Here is a 16,168-nt window from a genome sequence, read left to right as displayed (position 1 = left end):
TACGGTGCCTCAGAATTTGTTCCCAGGGCAAACCCTTCTCTTGGCTCTCAGAGCGATGAAAAAGTAACTGGAAAACTACTGGAGTAGCCAGTGCTGACTTTTTATGTGGATGGACTCTGGATTTCTCTAGGTCTTGGATTTTTATTAATAACTTTTCCACCAAAGTGGTTCTGTGCTGCACTAAAGCTGTTCATTTAGCAGCATGCAGCAATGCAGATCAATTTGCATGGTCAGTTGACATTACCAAGTTCAGATCCTTTCATGAAGAACTAGGTGGCAGTCAGAAACAGTGGAAATAGTTTTTTGTCTTTCTTTCTATAGTTATATATTATGTTGGATATGGGCACATCTTCATCTTTCCTAGATCAGTGGAGAGAGATGATTTGGAGTAACTTGTGCCTTTAGTTTCTGGGCTGTTTTCAGTTCAGGGGAAAATACAGAGGATTGTGCTTCACTTGGAAATCGTTTTCTGTATGTACCTATATTCACTTTCCTAATTAGCTGATACCATAAGACTTGTGCTGGAAACTTCAAAGACCCCTAGTTACTTCTTATACTCAGGGAAAAGAAATTAATTAAACTAAATGGTGTAAAATCTCTGCAAAATATAACTGTTAATTCTTTTTTTCCAGGAGTACATGCTTTTTAATGTGGATGTGGAGTTTCAGCCACAGCTCCAAATGCATGTGCCCAGAGTTGAGGAGTAGAGCTAATCCAGCTGTTTCTCTTAATCTTTTAACCCTAACCTGATTCAGCATGTTGTTTTTGATTCAGAGACTGAAATTTTTGATAGATGTATGTTATAATGTTCATTACTAAAGGATACTATAATTGGCTGCAGAAACAGAAGTATTATGTTGTTGTTGTAATGTACCTAGTTCAGATTCACTCTGGACCTTTGCCCAGAGTGAAGGAACTTCAGATCCAGGACTTTGTTCAGTTTCCTTTGCCTTTTCTCCCCCTTTCCCCAAGTGGTGTAGTATGTAAGTATTTGTTGTTAAAAAGAAAGAAAAACCAATTGACAGTAATGGGAGACTAAAGACTTGAAAGAACTGCGTGGGGAATGATGGGTCAGCTCAGAAAGCTGTTCTCAGAAGCAAAATTGAATGTGCAGTTCAGTAGTTGAGCCACACTGTGTCACTATTGGACTTCACTTCCTTCCACTTTATCTTTCTCATTATAGGTGAAGATATTTACAAAGCCAGAGAAGAGGGGTCTGAAATGTGGGGGGCAGTTGAAGTGCAAGAAGATGAAGATACTCTTGTGGAAGTTCCACTGGACCAGGTAGTGATCAAGCTTTAAATAAATGGCTTTGCCTTTTTTTTTTTTTTTTAGGGTAACAGATTGTGTGTTGTTTCTCTTTCCTCAATTTCTTTTAAGTGTACAGCATAATTCTGTGGGGATGACTGTAAGCTCAACAATACTGCTTCTTTTATGGCAGCTTTAGTAAATCTCCCTTTCTGTGGTAATATGTCAAATGTCAGTTACCTTTTCATCAGCTTCATAACTGCTCTGTAAGGCTTACAGAGCCTTAGAGAATCAGTACTCCCTACTGTTAAATCCTACAAAATAAGTTCACCTGAATTGCAGTCTCTTTATACTGGTAGAGCAGTATTCCTCCAGTCCTGGACCACAACAGGTGCGGATTTATTTGATTTTCGTTAAAGCTGACAAAACAGAACTTTGTTCTGTTGGAGCAACATGGTGCTTCGTTGGCCAATTTTTTAATCCTAAGATTTATGTGCAATAAATAGGTCTTGATAACTAAATATAAGATTATATCTCCCTTTTTGTACTTTGATTTGCACTCCTGTGGACTGAAATAATACAGGACTAGATAAATTGAACCTAAGTAACAGCAGCTACTGTCCTTTATTTTGCTTTCAGTACAGGCTTCTGTATTTGTAGGAGAAATTGGAAGAAGTGTGGTAAGTATGGGGAGGAAAATATCCTTAATGAGGGTAGGGGCTGGATTTGTGGGCTAAAAGGTAGGTGAAAAACTGGCTGGTTTGGGGAGATTTGAAAGGTCAGCTGGTTGAGATTTAACTGGCACCTATTTACAGATGGTGTTCCTCATGGTTTGATGCTGTATCTGGGACATTATAATATGTTCATGGGTAACACAGATGATGACACAGCCTTATTCAGGCCCAGCTGATGTTACCAGGTGAATGCTGGGCTGTCTTTCAGAGCAATCTCAACAGCTTGAGGGGCTAGGGTGGCTTGAGCCTCATGAAGTTCCACAAGAAAGAGAGGTACAAAGTTGGGCACCTGTAGTGCAGTTAACTCTCAGTGCAGTCTGGAGACAGGTGGGCTAGAAAGGAGCTGCAGAAAGGCTGTGCAGCTCCTGTGGTTGGCAAGTTGAGTTGGTAGTGCTCCCTGTGGGGATGAGGCAGACTGTGCAGGCTGGGCTAGTAAAAGCACAGCCAGCACATCAAGGTCACTGATTATCCCTTGACTCAGCATCTCTGAGGTTGCATCTAGAGTATTTGTCCAGCTTTGAGTCCTTCTCAGCAGGAGAGAGATATTTAGGAGAAGATATTTTGGAGAGATATTTAGGAGAAAGTTCAGCACAGCAACAAACAAAAAAGTTTACAGTCTAGAGCTTATGACACTATTTAATTGCTACTAAATGGTGCTTACTATTTAGTTGGTTGATTCTTTTCCAATTTATTTGTATTGTGTAAAAGAATATTAGACATATATACCTTTAGCTTCTGTTCTGCTTTTAAACACAATACCTGAGGGGAAATAGATGTTGTATAAATTTATTCATCACTTTGAAGACCAACACCTTACCATCTAAAAATGATACACAGATTTTATCTTAGGCTCCTGCTGCTAGGAGGATCATTCTCATTATTTATTCAATGGGAATGAATGTTGCTCAGCTATTTTATAGGCACTGTTCTTGAAAACCCACAAATCAGGTGATGGAGGCAACAAGAACAAGATCGTCTTGGTCCCTGACAGAAGGAATGCTACAGCTGTGTATTCTCACAGCACATACCTGCCCCAACCTCAGAGTCTTATGTGATGAACACCATTGGGCTCATCAGCCCTGTTAATTGTGGTTGTCCTGGTGAGGTGTAGAGATAATTAGAATGTGTTGTGTTGTATTGATAGCACTGACATTGGGGATGAACATGCCGGCTGTTGGCTTAATCTTTGTTTCTTATGACATCCTGAAGCACATCCTACTCTGGTCTTGACAGTGTAATAATCAAATTCAGAAATTATTAGCCTGTTTATTGGCCTCTGGAGGTGTGTAAAGAATGCCTCTGGGTAGTGTAGAACATTTGGCTGTGCAAATTGGGTTGTCAGGCCTTAGTTTTTAGGCTGACTGCAATTCATATGAAATCCAACCCTGGACACAGCTGCCTTACTTCTCCACAGAGATCCTACAGCACCTACAGTACTCTGTGCGTCTCCCCAGTTTGCCTCTGCCTGTGGGTGGTGACCATCCCTAGGGAGGGGAAAAACTCTCTACTACCACTTCTCTGCTTGGCAGTGGAACTGTTCACATAGTTGCCAGTCAGCATCAGATGTGCTGGCAAGCTTGCAATGCTAGGAACTTGCTGAATACCTCTAAGCTCATGTACCATGGTCCATTCATCGTGTTCAGATGGAAATATTTTTCTACTAACAGATTTTGCTATCTGGACAAGGAACTGCAAGTAGTTGTATTTGATGGGGAAAAATATTAAAAAAATCAGTCATGCACAGTACGAATAATCTGATTTTCATGTTTCCCTAAAAGCCAAGCAAAGCACCAAAATTTATTGCAAAACAAGCCATGGTTTATATAGAATGTTAAAGCTTCATTTATAGTTTCCTTGGTAATCTCACAAGAAGTCGTGTCCTTCTTAGTCTCACTGAGTACTTTTTATTCCCAGATAACTAAGGTTGCTCTAACCTTAGAAGCATTTAGCATTTTGCATGTTCAGGTTCATATTAATGACCATTTAAAATTGTTTTAAATTCTGTCATGTAAAGCTTTTTAGCTTTTTCTTATCTGCACTGCAGTGTCTGTTATTGCTAGAAATATGGGAAAGGACAGCCAGCCAGGGCTTGACTATCTTGCATAATGCATAAATATTTACATGCCAGCTTTCACTAGAATGCTGACACTTCTGATAGGCTATCATTTCCATCAGCCACATAAATGAGGTGGTGAAGACAGAGCTTAATATTTTTTTTCTTTTTATGCACCTTCTCTGCCTTGCTGCTTGAAATACACAGTTGAACAAATGCCAGATTAGCCATTAACTAAACCTAGAGTTATACTGGCTAGACTCTCGCTTATGTCCTGTTCTGTAAAATGCTGTCTGCCAGCTGAAAACACATTAAAAGAACAGGGTTTGCTTTACTCCAGACTAGCTGACAGTTGTAATTGAACATCAAGGAAGAAAAAAATGAATATTTTGCCTTAAACCAAACCAGACCTTTCTGTTCTATATTCTTTATCAAGACTTCAGCTCCCAAATACAAAATGATTAGTTTCTTCTTTTGACATGCAGGCTTAGTCCAAGTTGGTTGTTTGCATCACTGTGTTAACATTCGTGGGGACTGATGACAGACTGTGAAATCAGTTGTGCAAATAGCAAGGGAACAAGGTGGCTCTTGACAGAGAGGCAGCAAAACAATTGTAGTTTCTTGTTCGAGATAGTAATTAAGTGTGTTACTTTGAATTTGCTGGCAATAATGCAAATATATTCAAAGTAACTTTGAGAGAAAAATTTCTAACTTTTAAAGCTTTCAGAAAAACCTATTCTTTATCTTTCAGTCTCTGTAAGTTCTAAAATACAAACCCAGCAGCTTCTAGTGATAATACTGAAATACCACTGCAAGTTTGCACTTTCAGTGCAAAACAGTTCATCCATTTCCATAAGCATGGTTGTTCTTCTCCCATGCTGAGCCCTTGGGAGGTGGAGTAAGCAGGAGAGTTATGAGACCTGAAGTTATCCAGTGCATGACCCCATAAGGAATTCAGGCATGTTGTTGTGCCAGCCTGCTTTGCCATGGGCTATATGATACTGGCTATTAGGACGTGATGTAGAAAGAAACTCCATTTGGGTTTTGGTTTTGGTTTGTTCTTTGGGTTATTTTCCCCCTCCGGATTCATCATCCCCATCTGCTTCTCTCCTTCTGTGTTTATTTGTAAAAATTTCTTGGTGATAAATTTATCTAACAGGCAATGGTTTGGAGTTTTTCTGTAGACGTTCACATTCTTGGTTCTTTCATTATCCATTTGCTTTCCAAATTTACAGACATGTCCACTGATTAATGCAGTGCTCCACTCATTATTTCCCATTTCCTGGGCTTTGATGTGATGTGAGATTGTGTATCTCTCCTAGGTGAGCTGGAGCAGGAGTATATCATCAGTAGCAGAAAATTTTCACCTTTCATTTGCAGTTTTTATTATGGAGTACACATTTTGCTTTAGAGACCCAAGATTCACCTCAGTGAGCAGAATAAAATGTTTATCTTCCCCATGGCTGAAGGCAAAATGTTAAAGTTTATGTTGATTCAACATTACAAGAGGCTGACTGCTTGAAGAGACATTCTTTGATTAAAAAGGCTACAACTTTTCACGAGGAAACATTTTGCACTACATCAGTAAGGATTTCAAAATGGCATTTGGAAAGAATGCATGCAGAACTTCTTATGCTCAAATTTTGCTACAAATGATGCAGCTGTAATTTAAGCCTTATGAATTTTGAGTGCTGACAAGCCAGCAGATAATATTTTCCACTGCATGTTCTTCTTTCAGCTCCACTGATTTACACTTAATGTTGTTATTGTTTGTCCGTGGGAGATATGAAAACCTGCTCTGATTGGTTCCTTGCAGTTCAGAATGAGAAGGGAGATCTTTCCTTGGTTTCTGTGGTGCCTTGAGAAGGCTGACCTAGAACAGAGGCTAGACAGAGTTAAAGAATAAAGTAGGTGTTTATTAAAAGGCCTTAATGGATACACCTTGGGCAGTACAAGAACACCTTCTCAAGGCATCATCTGCATTGGGTAACTGTGATTTATGAAGTTGTAGTAGCAATATCTGACTTTGTCTTTAGAGGCCCATGTGGCCAACAGTTGAGGGCTTTCACTTCTTCTGAGTGAAGCCTGGGAGTGTAAATGTCCTGTAAAACTAGCTTTGATGCCACTTTGAAAAAAGTTTCCTCTGTGTAACCCTGTTTTCAAAAATTTCAGCGCTCCTAGAGAAGGAAGTTTCTCAAATTGCAAAACTTACTTGCTTTAACTTGTGTTTTTGCTGTCTCAGTAGGACATTTTTAAAAATGCTTAACAATTTTCTCATTATCTACAGGTCTGCTCAGCAGATCATACTATATTATAGGAAGTGAATTTAGGCAAATTTTATTGAAGAATTTGCATGCAAAATATTGTGGGAAAAAATAAACTTAAGTGTCACTGAAGTAGATGGAAAAAAGTATTTTTGACTTAGTAACATATTAGAAAATATTTTTCTAATTTTATGATAACATCGTAAAATCTTTGAATGGTTTGAGTTGAAAAGGACCTTTAAAATCCTCTCATTTCAACCCCTCTACCACCGGCAGGGACACCTTTCACGAGACCAGGTTGTTCAGAGCCTCATTATCCTGGTCTGGAACACTTCCAAGGATGGGGCATCCACAGCTTTTCTGGGCAGCCTGTTCCAGTTTGTCACCACCCTCACAGTATTCTTCCTGATAGCCTCTGTCAGTTTGAAGTCATTCCCCTTGTCCTGTCACTACATGCCCTGGTAAAAGATCCTCTCCAGATTTCACAAAGGCGCCCTTCAGGCCCTGGAAGGTGCTGTGAGGTGTCTCTGCAGCCTTCTCTTCTCCAGACTGAACCCCCCCAACTCTGTGAGCCTGTCTTCATAGGAAAGGTCTATGTCCCTCTTATGCTGGGGCCCCAGAGGGAAGTGCTCAGATATGCTGGCTTCTCTGTCATGGCTGCATTATGATTAAGGAATGAAATATGCTTCCAGTTACTAGACAATGAAACCAATGAAGTGAGTTTGAAAAGCTCAAGTTCTTTAGTTTCCATTCATCCTAGTTGGACTTCTGGGCGCTGTGACGTTATGAAAAATTAGACTCTGTGGATTCAGGTGCTGTATGTGTTGTAAAAAAAAAAAAACAATGGCACCCATCTCATGAAAAAGTTGGAGTTTAAATGTTGTGGGGATAAAGACTTTTTGCCTTCAGGAACAACAGTGCATTTTGTGCAAATGTGGGAACTATGTGGGAAGTGTAAGACAGTTGAACCTTAACTATTCATTTGCTTGTTTTCAAGAGCCTGGGTTTTGTAAATGATGTGGAAGAGAAGAGGGCTGCTGTCACTTAGCAACACTTTCTGGTTCAGGAACAAAATGTTTCGCTGTTGGAATCTATGCAGTGCTGCCACAAAACATTCCTGAGTAGGAGCAGGGGAGCTCTGTTCTGGAGAGCTTTGGTGCAATTGAAGTCAAGTGTTCCTGCTGCTGCATTTGTGAGATGTATTCATGTTGCTCTTCATGACCATTAAGATTTTTGTTGTCTACCTCATTGTTTGTCTGCTGTGACCATTAGTCAAGTAAACATTTCCAAACGACTTCAATAAAGCAAAATTATGCTTTATATTAATGGTACAAAATAATTTCTGCCTTAAATGATTTGTGATACTGCACTTTTCAGTATCAGTCATGTACAAGCCTTCTGAGAGGTTTGCATTAGCATCCCTACAGGAAAAGAAGCCAAATGCTTCAATGTCTGAAGATTTCCTGACTTACTGCTTTTGAGTGATGATGGCATTTGGTAATGTAACTCTTAATGAATGATAGCATGATGAGTGTAATTAGAATACGTCTTTCTTTTTTAAACACTCTGTTTTTGCTGAGATTAAAAATACTGTCAAGCAATTCTTGAATGCAAAATGAAATTGGCTCTGTTTCTCATCAAACTGTTAGTTAAGTCCAGAGGTTTCCAGGAGGCGAGCTGGGTCTGTATTTCCAGCAAGAAGCTGAGAACTGCTTCAGTTTTTCTGCATGCCTTTGACGGAATATGCTTGTCAATGTACATGTACAAGTCTTTCGTCAGTGAGTCTTTTTATTGCTAGTCCATGACAAACAAAGAACTCTTCTCACATTCACACAGGTATGGTTTGAAAACTAGCTATTTTAAGTAATGTGCTTTTAAGCATGAAACTGCAAAAGCATCACCCTCACTTAAAAGATAAAGCCAGCAATGCAAAAAGGAAGGTTACTTCCTATTTTCTTTCAACCATTCAAAAGGCAAAATTTTACAAGTCTTTTTATTATTAGCTCTGGCTATAGGAGGAATGGGAATAATCTACCACAATGACTGGAGAAGCTCCCTGATCTAGAACTCACTTGATTGTGAGAATTACCTTAAGGAACAGAATTCTTCTCCAGTCCAAGTTCAAGTTGTGCTGTTGTTTTTTGAGATGTGTAAACAGGACAAAACTAATGCAGGAACATTTATTCTGTAGTTCATTACAGCATACATGTTCAGTTACACTGGGCTACAACTGGCTGAACATGAATTCCAACATGAATTTTTGATGTGCCTTTTGTTCTCTGTTACAAGTCTTGATATCCTTATGATAACTGGGTTACATAGAGGTGATAGAGGCACTCAGGCCTGGAGATATATCCAGAGCTGTTTCTCTGGATTTGAGATGCCCTGAGATTTTATAGGAACCACAGATGTGAGGGACAGCTTCCTGTGAACCAACACAATGGCCAAAGGCTGAACTCTTGACTTCTGAGCAACAAAGAGCAGTCCCACATCTGTCTTGGCTATCCATCCAATTCATTCCATACAGGAAGTTCTGACTGAGAATATTTTGATTATTTAAAAGGTGACTGATGAAAAGCTAAAAATTAAGATGGGAAATGTCACTGCTTCCACATCAGTATACAAGGTCGTTGCTGACTTGAGTTAGATAATTTCTGCAAGGATAGGTAGGTCTCAGTCAGCATACCTGTTTTGCTTTCAGTGTGCCCATCCTGGTTTATTCTGACAGAGGGAGCACAGTTTGTGGCAATTTTGGTGCATATTTAATAGGCAATTTGTGCAGTCGTAGGTGGAGGTATGGCTGGACTGCATAAAATTCAATAAAAATGTTCCAAATGACTCCAGGAGACTTTAAATTACACCCTGACCCACCAAGTACTTCAATGTAGGATTTAGTTCAGTATTTCGGGATCAGTGCTATTACTGAAACTGTTCAAGAAGGTAAAGTTAAGCATGTACAGCATTTACAGGCTTGGCACTACTAAGACCTCTCGTTTTCTCCTTTTTTCTGTTTTCTCCCCTGCATGTATATATGCAGATAAACATTCTCTTTCCCTAAATATGAAAAATCAAAAATTTTCTAAGTATACCTCTTTCTCAGTGAAGAAAGTGTACTTAAAATAGAGAATGCTAATTTATGCATAGTGAGTAGGTCAATAAGATCTCAGTAGACAGTATCATGCTTTTTTAATGCAAAGAGCAATGTACTATTTGGTGGGTAATTTTGGCCTTCAGTTTCCTTCCTATAGTCCTGTCTTAGGTCTGCTGTGCAGTCTGAAATGCACAGTCAGTGGTCATATCCATATTTGAAAGGCTACATTTGACTCTGCATGCAGAGGGAACTGTACTGCATTTCAGATTACCTTGTGAAGAGGCTTTTACTCTGAATCAGTGTTGATTTTTAACTTGTTTGAAATGTCTATTCTTATGTAGTGTAGCTTGAAAGGAGATTAAATGAAGAATGTGTTTTGCTTTCCAATTATTAGCTGAAATGTGGCTTTTTATTTTTGTCTGTAATAATAATGACATTGTAGTAATATGCTCAGCTATCTTGAAATTTTCAGTTACTATGAAAACATTATACTTGCACTGATGGGAGTTCTTCTACTCATCTTGTTTTCTACTATTATTTTTCTTGCAATTTAGCTTGATTGATCAAGTTAAATTAGTGGGAATTTGAATGTTATTTCAAGCCAGTACTATTCTCTGCGAGCTTTCAGTGAGTTTCTGGGTACAGTTCAATAATGCTGTGTTTATGTTCTATGTTGCTCAGATTTACCTCTTCAAAAATTTGCATGTACACACCTTTTAGACAGATAAGGTCAAATGAGTCGAACTAGCATAGCATTTTAGGAAATCACTGTCCCTCAAATGTCCATTGTGCTTCCATGCCAAAGACTGCTTCCCCAGCAGTGAACCCAATAAAAGCATTGGGATACATATGTTTGCACCATGGCATAAATCCTACACACTTTCTTCTACAGTCTAGAACGAGCCACCATACTAAAGCCATGCAGGCAAGAGCATCTATTCCCTTCTGCTTGTACCCACTACCAAAAAGCTGGAATTGTAATGTCTTGTATGACTACAACAGTTAACTGAGAAAGCATGTGTTGACTTTTCTTATCCTCCATTTAGTGTGTGTAATGTCGTGGCAAGCTGGTGTCATTAGCTAAAACCAAACACATTTTTAGCTAGTGGTGTCTAGTGCGTGTAATTTGTCCCACCCTCCCCTGTTTTTGGTCAGAATCCAGAGCTTAGCACAATGAAAGAAAATTAGTAGATAACATGTCTAAGAGTAGCAGGTGACTTATGATAATTTATGGATCTACAGATTGTTATTTTTATGTGCTGCAAGTTATGAAGGTTGGATCAAGTTTTTTTTTGGACGGTGCCTTCTTTGAAGGTTTCTGTAAAGACTTGGCTTGTTAAAGTTTTATTTTAGTGGTAATAAGGCCAGTTTGATGTTACTAGATGAAAGTAAGTCAGAAAGGCTTGAATAAAAAACACATAGAAATGACCATACTTCAAAAATCACATATGGAGACACTATTTACCTGGTTGTGTATCCATGCAGTATCCCTGGCAATTCCATATTCTGTGAATTATTGCAACACAATAACTTGTTCTTTTTGCAGCTGTGCCAATATGGCATTGTGCACTGGCATAATAAAGTTGTCTTATGTTGCTACTTAGTTATCAAAGGAAAATCAAGATGTTTCATCAAGAGGCTTCAATAAATTCTTGATCTTACTGAACTGCCTCTTATTAATAATGTTGAAGATGATGAGAGAATTCTTTTGAAATTTTATGATTAGTGAGGAAAAGAAATTTTTAGAAGACAACTTACTTCTCTGTTGTAGATAGCTGCTTGCATAAAGGAGCTACTGAGGACAGTAAAATTCCAAACAGTTTTGATTAGGAGATAATCTATTGCTCTCAGCTTGTTTGCTTTGATTTAGAGTCTGATGAGGCTGGGTGGGAGGCAGACACCTTGTCACTCCTGTGGGATTTTTTCACTTTATTTTCATTCATACCTCAACTCAAGTATGTGAGTAATCTTGGCAGGTGGGGGCATTGGTGGACTGAATAATCAGGTGAAAAAAACCTGAAACCGGAAGGCAAATGACAAAGACTGGACAATTTGTGCATCCATCTCCCATGAGATGGATGCACAAATGTCATGAGATGATGCTGCCAGCAGCTTTATCCATAGTGAGTTTCTGATAACTCTTCTACAAGGTGAGGCAAGATCTTGTTTCTTCTAGCTGCTGGTCCAATTCTCTGTAGGAAAAAATTGCTGCCAAATGTCCAGCAAAACCTAGCCAAGCCACTGTACACAGGGATCTTTGGGAAGGGAATGATGTCTTGGAAGTGACCAGTGGTAGCTCTACCTCATCTCTCTAAGTACTTTTCTGTGCATTCAAAGAAAGACCCATGGTCATAGCATGGCCTGGTCCATAGGTAAAATGCTTCTTGGGGAACAGTTTGATAAGCTGTTACTGTGTCAATTAAATTTCTCTCATTCCAGTTGTTCTGAGTGTGGTCAAATAGATTAAACTCCTTTTAATAAATTTAAATCTCACCAACACATTTTGCAAATGAAGAATAAAATGGCATTATGGGGTGTAAGTACAGGAGCATAATTTTCTGTCCACGTAGACAAACCTCAAATTAGCATACTTATTCCTCAGGAATGATGTAATTGTGAATTTGATGTCTGTCACGTTTCAGAATTGCACGGAGCATTCTGGTTTAAAATGCCTCATAATGCTGCTGCTTTTCCTTTCACCAGAGACCAGCAGAAACTGTAGATGAAGAAGAAAATGTAGAAGAGGAATATGACAGGGGAGAGGAGACATATAAAGGAGAATATCCAGAAATGAATGGAGAGGAAAGTGGGGAAACTGTTAAAGAAAGAATTGAAGTAGAAAAAAATGAAAAGAAATTAAATGAAAATGATGAAAATGAAGCAGGAGAAACAGAGAATGTTGACCAAGCAGAGGAAAAGGAACTTATCCATTTACATGGTGAAAACAATGAAGGAAATGGTGAGGGAATGGGGCATTTGAACTACCAAGGCGATCTTCAGCCTGAAGAAGAAATAAAAGAGGATTCTGGCAGTCAGAACCAGGTGAGTGTTTATTCTTTCAAACTTTCTGATGGTATTGTTCCTCATTCATCTCAGACTTATGGTTCTCATCTGGTCTCTAAGTAGTGAATTTCTGATAAAGTTCTGAGACCACTGATGGGAACTTTGGTTTATGGAAAAGTTGTTTTTCATCTGTATAGATCAGTTACATCAGTAATTACATTATATGCCCTCTGACTGAGAGAGCAGATGTTTCTCACTATTTGATGAATCTGCATCTCCTACTTTCCTTACAATGCTGAATTTTGAAAAAAAAAGTAACGAAAAAAAATTCTTGCAGTTTTCAGAAAAGCAGAATCATTATATATTTCTACACTACGTTGTCTTCTAGGACAGAGCAGAAGGGTGCGTTCATGACACCAGTGCCTCATTATTTTGATGAATTGACTTTCACAAAAGTTGCATTTCATAAAGAGATTTTGCCCTTGCTTTGTGGAAGTTTCATCTTTTTTTCTTAGAAATTGAAAAATACAGTGGATATGAACAAGATCCTTCAAAGCAAGGGGCTTTAGTCAGTTTAAAAGCAAATATCCTGTTAATTTAGGATACATGGTAACATATCGTTGGCTTAGATGGGGGCATGCAACCTACATGAATAAGGAGAACTCCCTGACTGTCAGATGAACTGACCAGCTCACAGAGTGTGGGAAACAAAGTGTTTTGTTTGATGGGGAGAATCCAGGTCTGGGAAGAGTGGGATTCGTGAGTGTCAGAAGCAAAGCAAAGAGCTGCACATTCCCTGCCTACAGGCTGCTGAAAAAGAGTTTCTTCCTCTCTTTCCTGTGACACTGGGAGTGGTTTCTTGAACTTTGCCACGGGGCTTTCTTCTGTTCCTGTATGACAAACATGAATACTTTTCAATTGAGAGAGCTGAGTAACATGACTTTTTTTTGGGCACTGAATTTATTCCGTCCTTCATATATTTGAATAGCTGAAGTTATTTATGGAAATGGAGAAAGTGAGTGAGCATTCACTTTAAATGCATATGTGGGTAACTGAATGCTTGATGAAAGAGCTGTAGGGAGGAACCTCTAATGTGAGTGCTTTCTCCTTTGGAAGATATATAAGTATAAAATAAATGAAAATTTTAACATGATCACTCTTGGAAAACATTTTTTTTCACATTAAGAATACCTTGTGGAAATTTTAATATGAGGTGCTTAATGCTGTGTTGAAATGAAGTCTTTGATACCTGATGACGTTAACAGTGCCTGTCCTTTTTCCTGAGGTTGATCCTGGTCTTGAGAAAGCATCCACAAGTCCAAGGGTGACAATCACCAGCCCCCAAGAAAGTGAAAAGAATGACCAGAGCAATGACTGTGCAGCAGTTGCATAAAGAAGAAAAACATCATGAGCAGAAAATGAAAAAGGATAACACTTTAAATATAAAGCATGTTATTTTTTTGTGATTGGTAAGGAAGGAGGGTTGAGTGATGAGTGGAGAGATGATGATGCTCTATGGACTGATGAAAAACAAGCATTTATATCTACTAGAAGAACACAGAATTATTTTTACAGGGTGAGATTTTCTGATAGGATTTGAGGGGGGGAAATACAAGAGTACTTTTTAGTAGTATTAGAAATAAATGAACTATTCTGCAGTATCAGATAGTTAGCAGCAATAGAACAACCACAAAAATTACAATGTTCCAGGGAAAGGAAAAGAGACCCACCCAGATTCAATGTCAAAACCTCTTTGTCGATTTGTTCATAAAAAGGAACTATTCTTCACCTTTTAACTAGGACATGTGTCGTTTTTCCTCTGAAATTCCACGATAGGTATAATTTCCAGGGAAAACATTAGGATATAACTAGAATATGTTCCTTACCAAATGAATTTATGCTCACCAAAAATGGTTTACTATAATGAGGGACCAGTTCAATGCTACTAAATAGTCTATTTTCAGTATATTAATTAGAATTGCTAGGTTTTGCATGCATAAGTAGCACTTACTTGGCACTACGAATACATGTGGACAGGTTGCAATACTGCAGCTTGTTTCCATTTAAAACAGAAAATTGTTTTGATTGTCCTGCACTGATTCACTAAGAGTGAATTATTGTCATCATGAACAAAAAACAAAGGAAGAGTACATAGTATATTAGTTTAAAAATTTGATTTTGGATGGATTCGTGTAAGAGAAGCTTAATTTATTAATGAAATTAAAAAAACCACATGCCTGGATTTGGACTGAAATTTCCATGAAAGCATTGCTGTTGATTGAGCCACTTTAATATGTGAGACATCAGGATGAGCCCACCCAGCTTTCTGTAAAAGTCAGGAACAATTATTGCATTTATGAACCCTTTGCAGTGCCTTAATGGTTTGAAGTGTGTCATCATGTCTCCTGTCTCCTGATAGGCTGTGGCTTAATATGCATTAGTAAATAAGGCATTGATCCCCAGTATTAATTCTCTTAATGACACTGATTCCATTGCTCTTATCATTTCTCTGTTAGTAATGGGAATCATTTGTATTTCATAGAAATACAGCCCTGAGCACAATTTTATTAATTATACAAAAGAAATGGTGGGTTTTCTTATCATTAATGCTAGTAAATTATTGCTACAAGAAACTTAATGTCATTTTTGTTGATTTCATGCCATTAAGGCAAGAATTACATTTATGGACAAATTGAAGTTGAAGCACTGTTTAAGGAATGTGAAGAGCCACTTGTCATAACTGAAACTCAAATAAACATCTTCCCTTCTTCTACTGGTTATTAAGCATATTTTTCCAATGTAATAGAAATTTGTGGAGATCCTTCAGCATATTTCTGTGCTTTGGCAATGTAGGTATAAAAGACATGTTAAAAAATGTATGAACAGGGTTAGAACAGTTTGCCCTGTCACATCTCTGAATTGTCTGTGAAACCTTCTTGAAACCTTCTGTCTGTGAAACCTGTAGCTTCTGTTGAGCTGTCTGACAAAGATTGAAGGGAATATTGCATTTCTGATCAGTTCAAAATAAGCTCCTCATTTAGCCAAGCTCTTAAGCAAAGTATGCATGCTTCTCTTTTTTTTTTTTTTTTTTTTTTTGTGATAGCAATTAAGCCTATGCTCAAATATATTTGATTTCTCTGGGATTTAAAAATACATTTATGGTTAAACAGATGTAAAAACCAACCAACTCTTCCCTCCCTTCCCCCCAACAACAACAACAACAAAAGCCTGAAACAGAAGGGATAAAATAACTGTGGGTGACAGTGAGATAAAATGACACAGGTGCCTTTATTGTTGGTTTCTATTTATAGTTTCTGAGTGCTAGTAGTTTCTGTCATTTCTTTCCTTTCCCCAAAAGTTCGGTATTTTCCATGCTTAAAAGACTTACAGATATCAATACGAATAATTTAAAGGATTAAACTAAATTCTAGGGAAATGTAATGTTATCATTTTTCTTCACAGGAACATGAAATTCCTGTGAGTGTTACTCAACTTTGATAATGTTTTGCCCTCTGTTCTCTTATAAGAAAGACAGGATATATTTCTTCAAAAAAGCAAATCAGACTGTTTGGAAATAGAGATATGACCATTTTATCATTCATCTTGCAACACTGACAACATGAATTTTGTATGAGGTTCTTTTATTTAGGGAAACTAGTTTATGCCTAACAAATAATTCTAATAGAAATTAAACTAGAATGATACAGGTGGTCTTGCTAATAGTTTTTCTGTCATGATCTGCTGTGTGTGATGGCTTAACTCAGTTTTACCTGAG

General features: G+C 38.0%; 1 protein-coding gene across 1 annotated transcript in view; it reads left to right on the top strand.

The window, feature by feature from the left end:
* DCDC2 (doublecortin domain containing 2) overlaps positions 1-13,786 on the top strand; it is a gene marked incomplete at both ends in the record, with an annotated part of 51,425 nt that extends 37,639 nt beyond the window's left edge. Inside the window, 3 exons of the mRNA XM_084202255.1 lie at positions 1,184-1,284; positions 12,094-12,432; positions 13,679-13,786. Coding sequence (XP_084058381.1) covers positions 1,184-1,284; positions 12,094-12,432; positions 13,679-13,786 — 548 coding nt within the window. The remainder of the gene's footprint in view (positions 1-1,183; positions 1,285-12,093; positions 12,433-13,678) is intronic.
* Between the last annotated feature and the right edge of the window lie 2,382 nt (positions 13,787-16,168).

The sequence above is a fragment of the Fringilla coelebs genome, assembly GCF_963513975.1.
Source record: "Fringilla coelebs genome assembly, chromosome: 1".
Classification (NCBI taxonomy): Eukaryota; Metazoa; Chordata; class Aves; order Passeriformes; family Fringillidae; genus Fringilla; species Fringilla coelebs.
The sequence above is the reverse complement of the archived record's forward strand: the minus strand, read 5'-3'. Positions and strand labels throughout refer to the sequence as shown.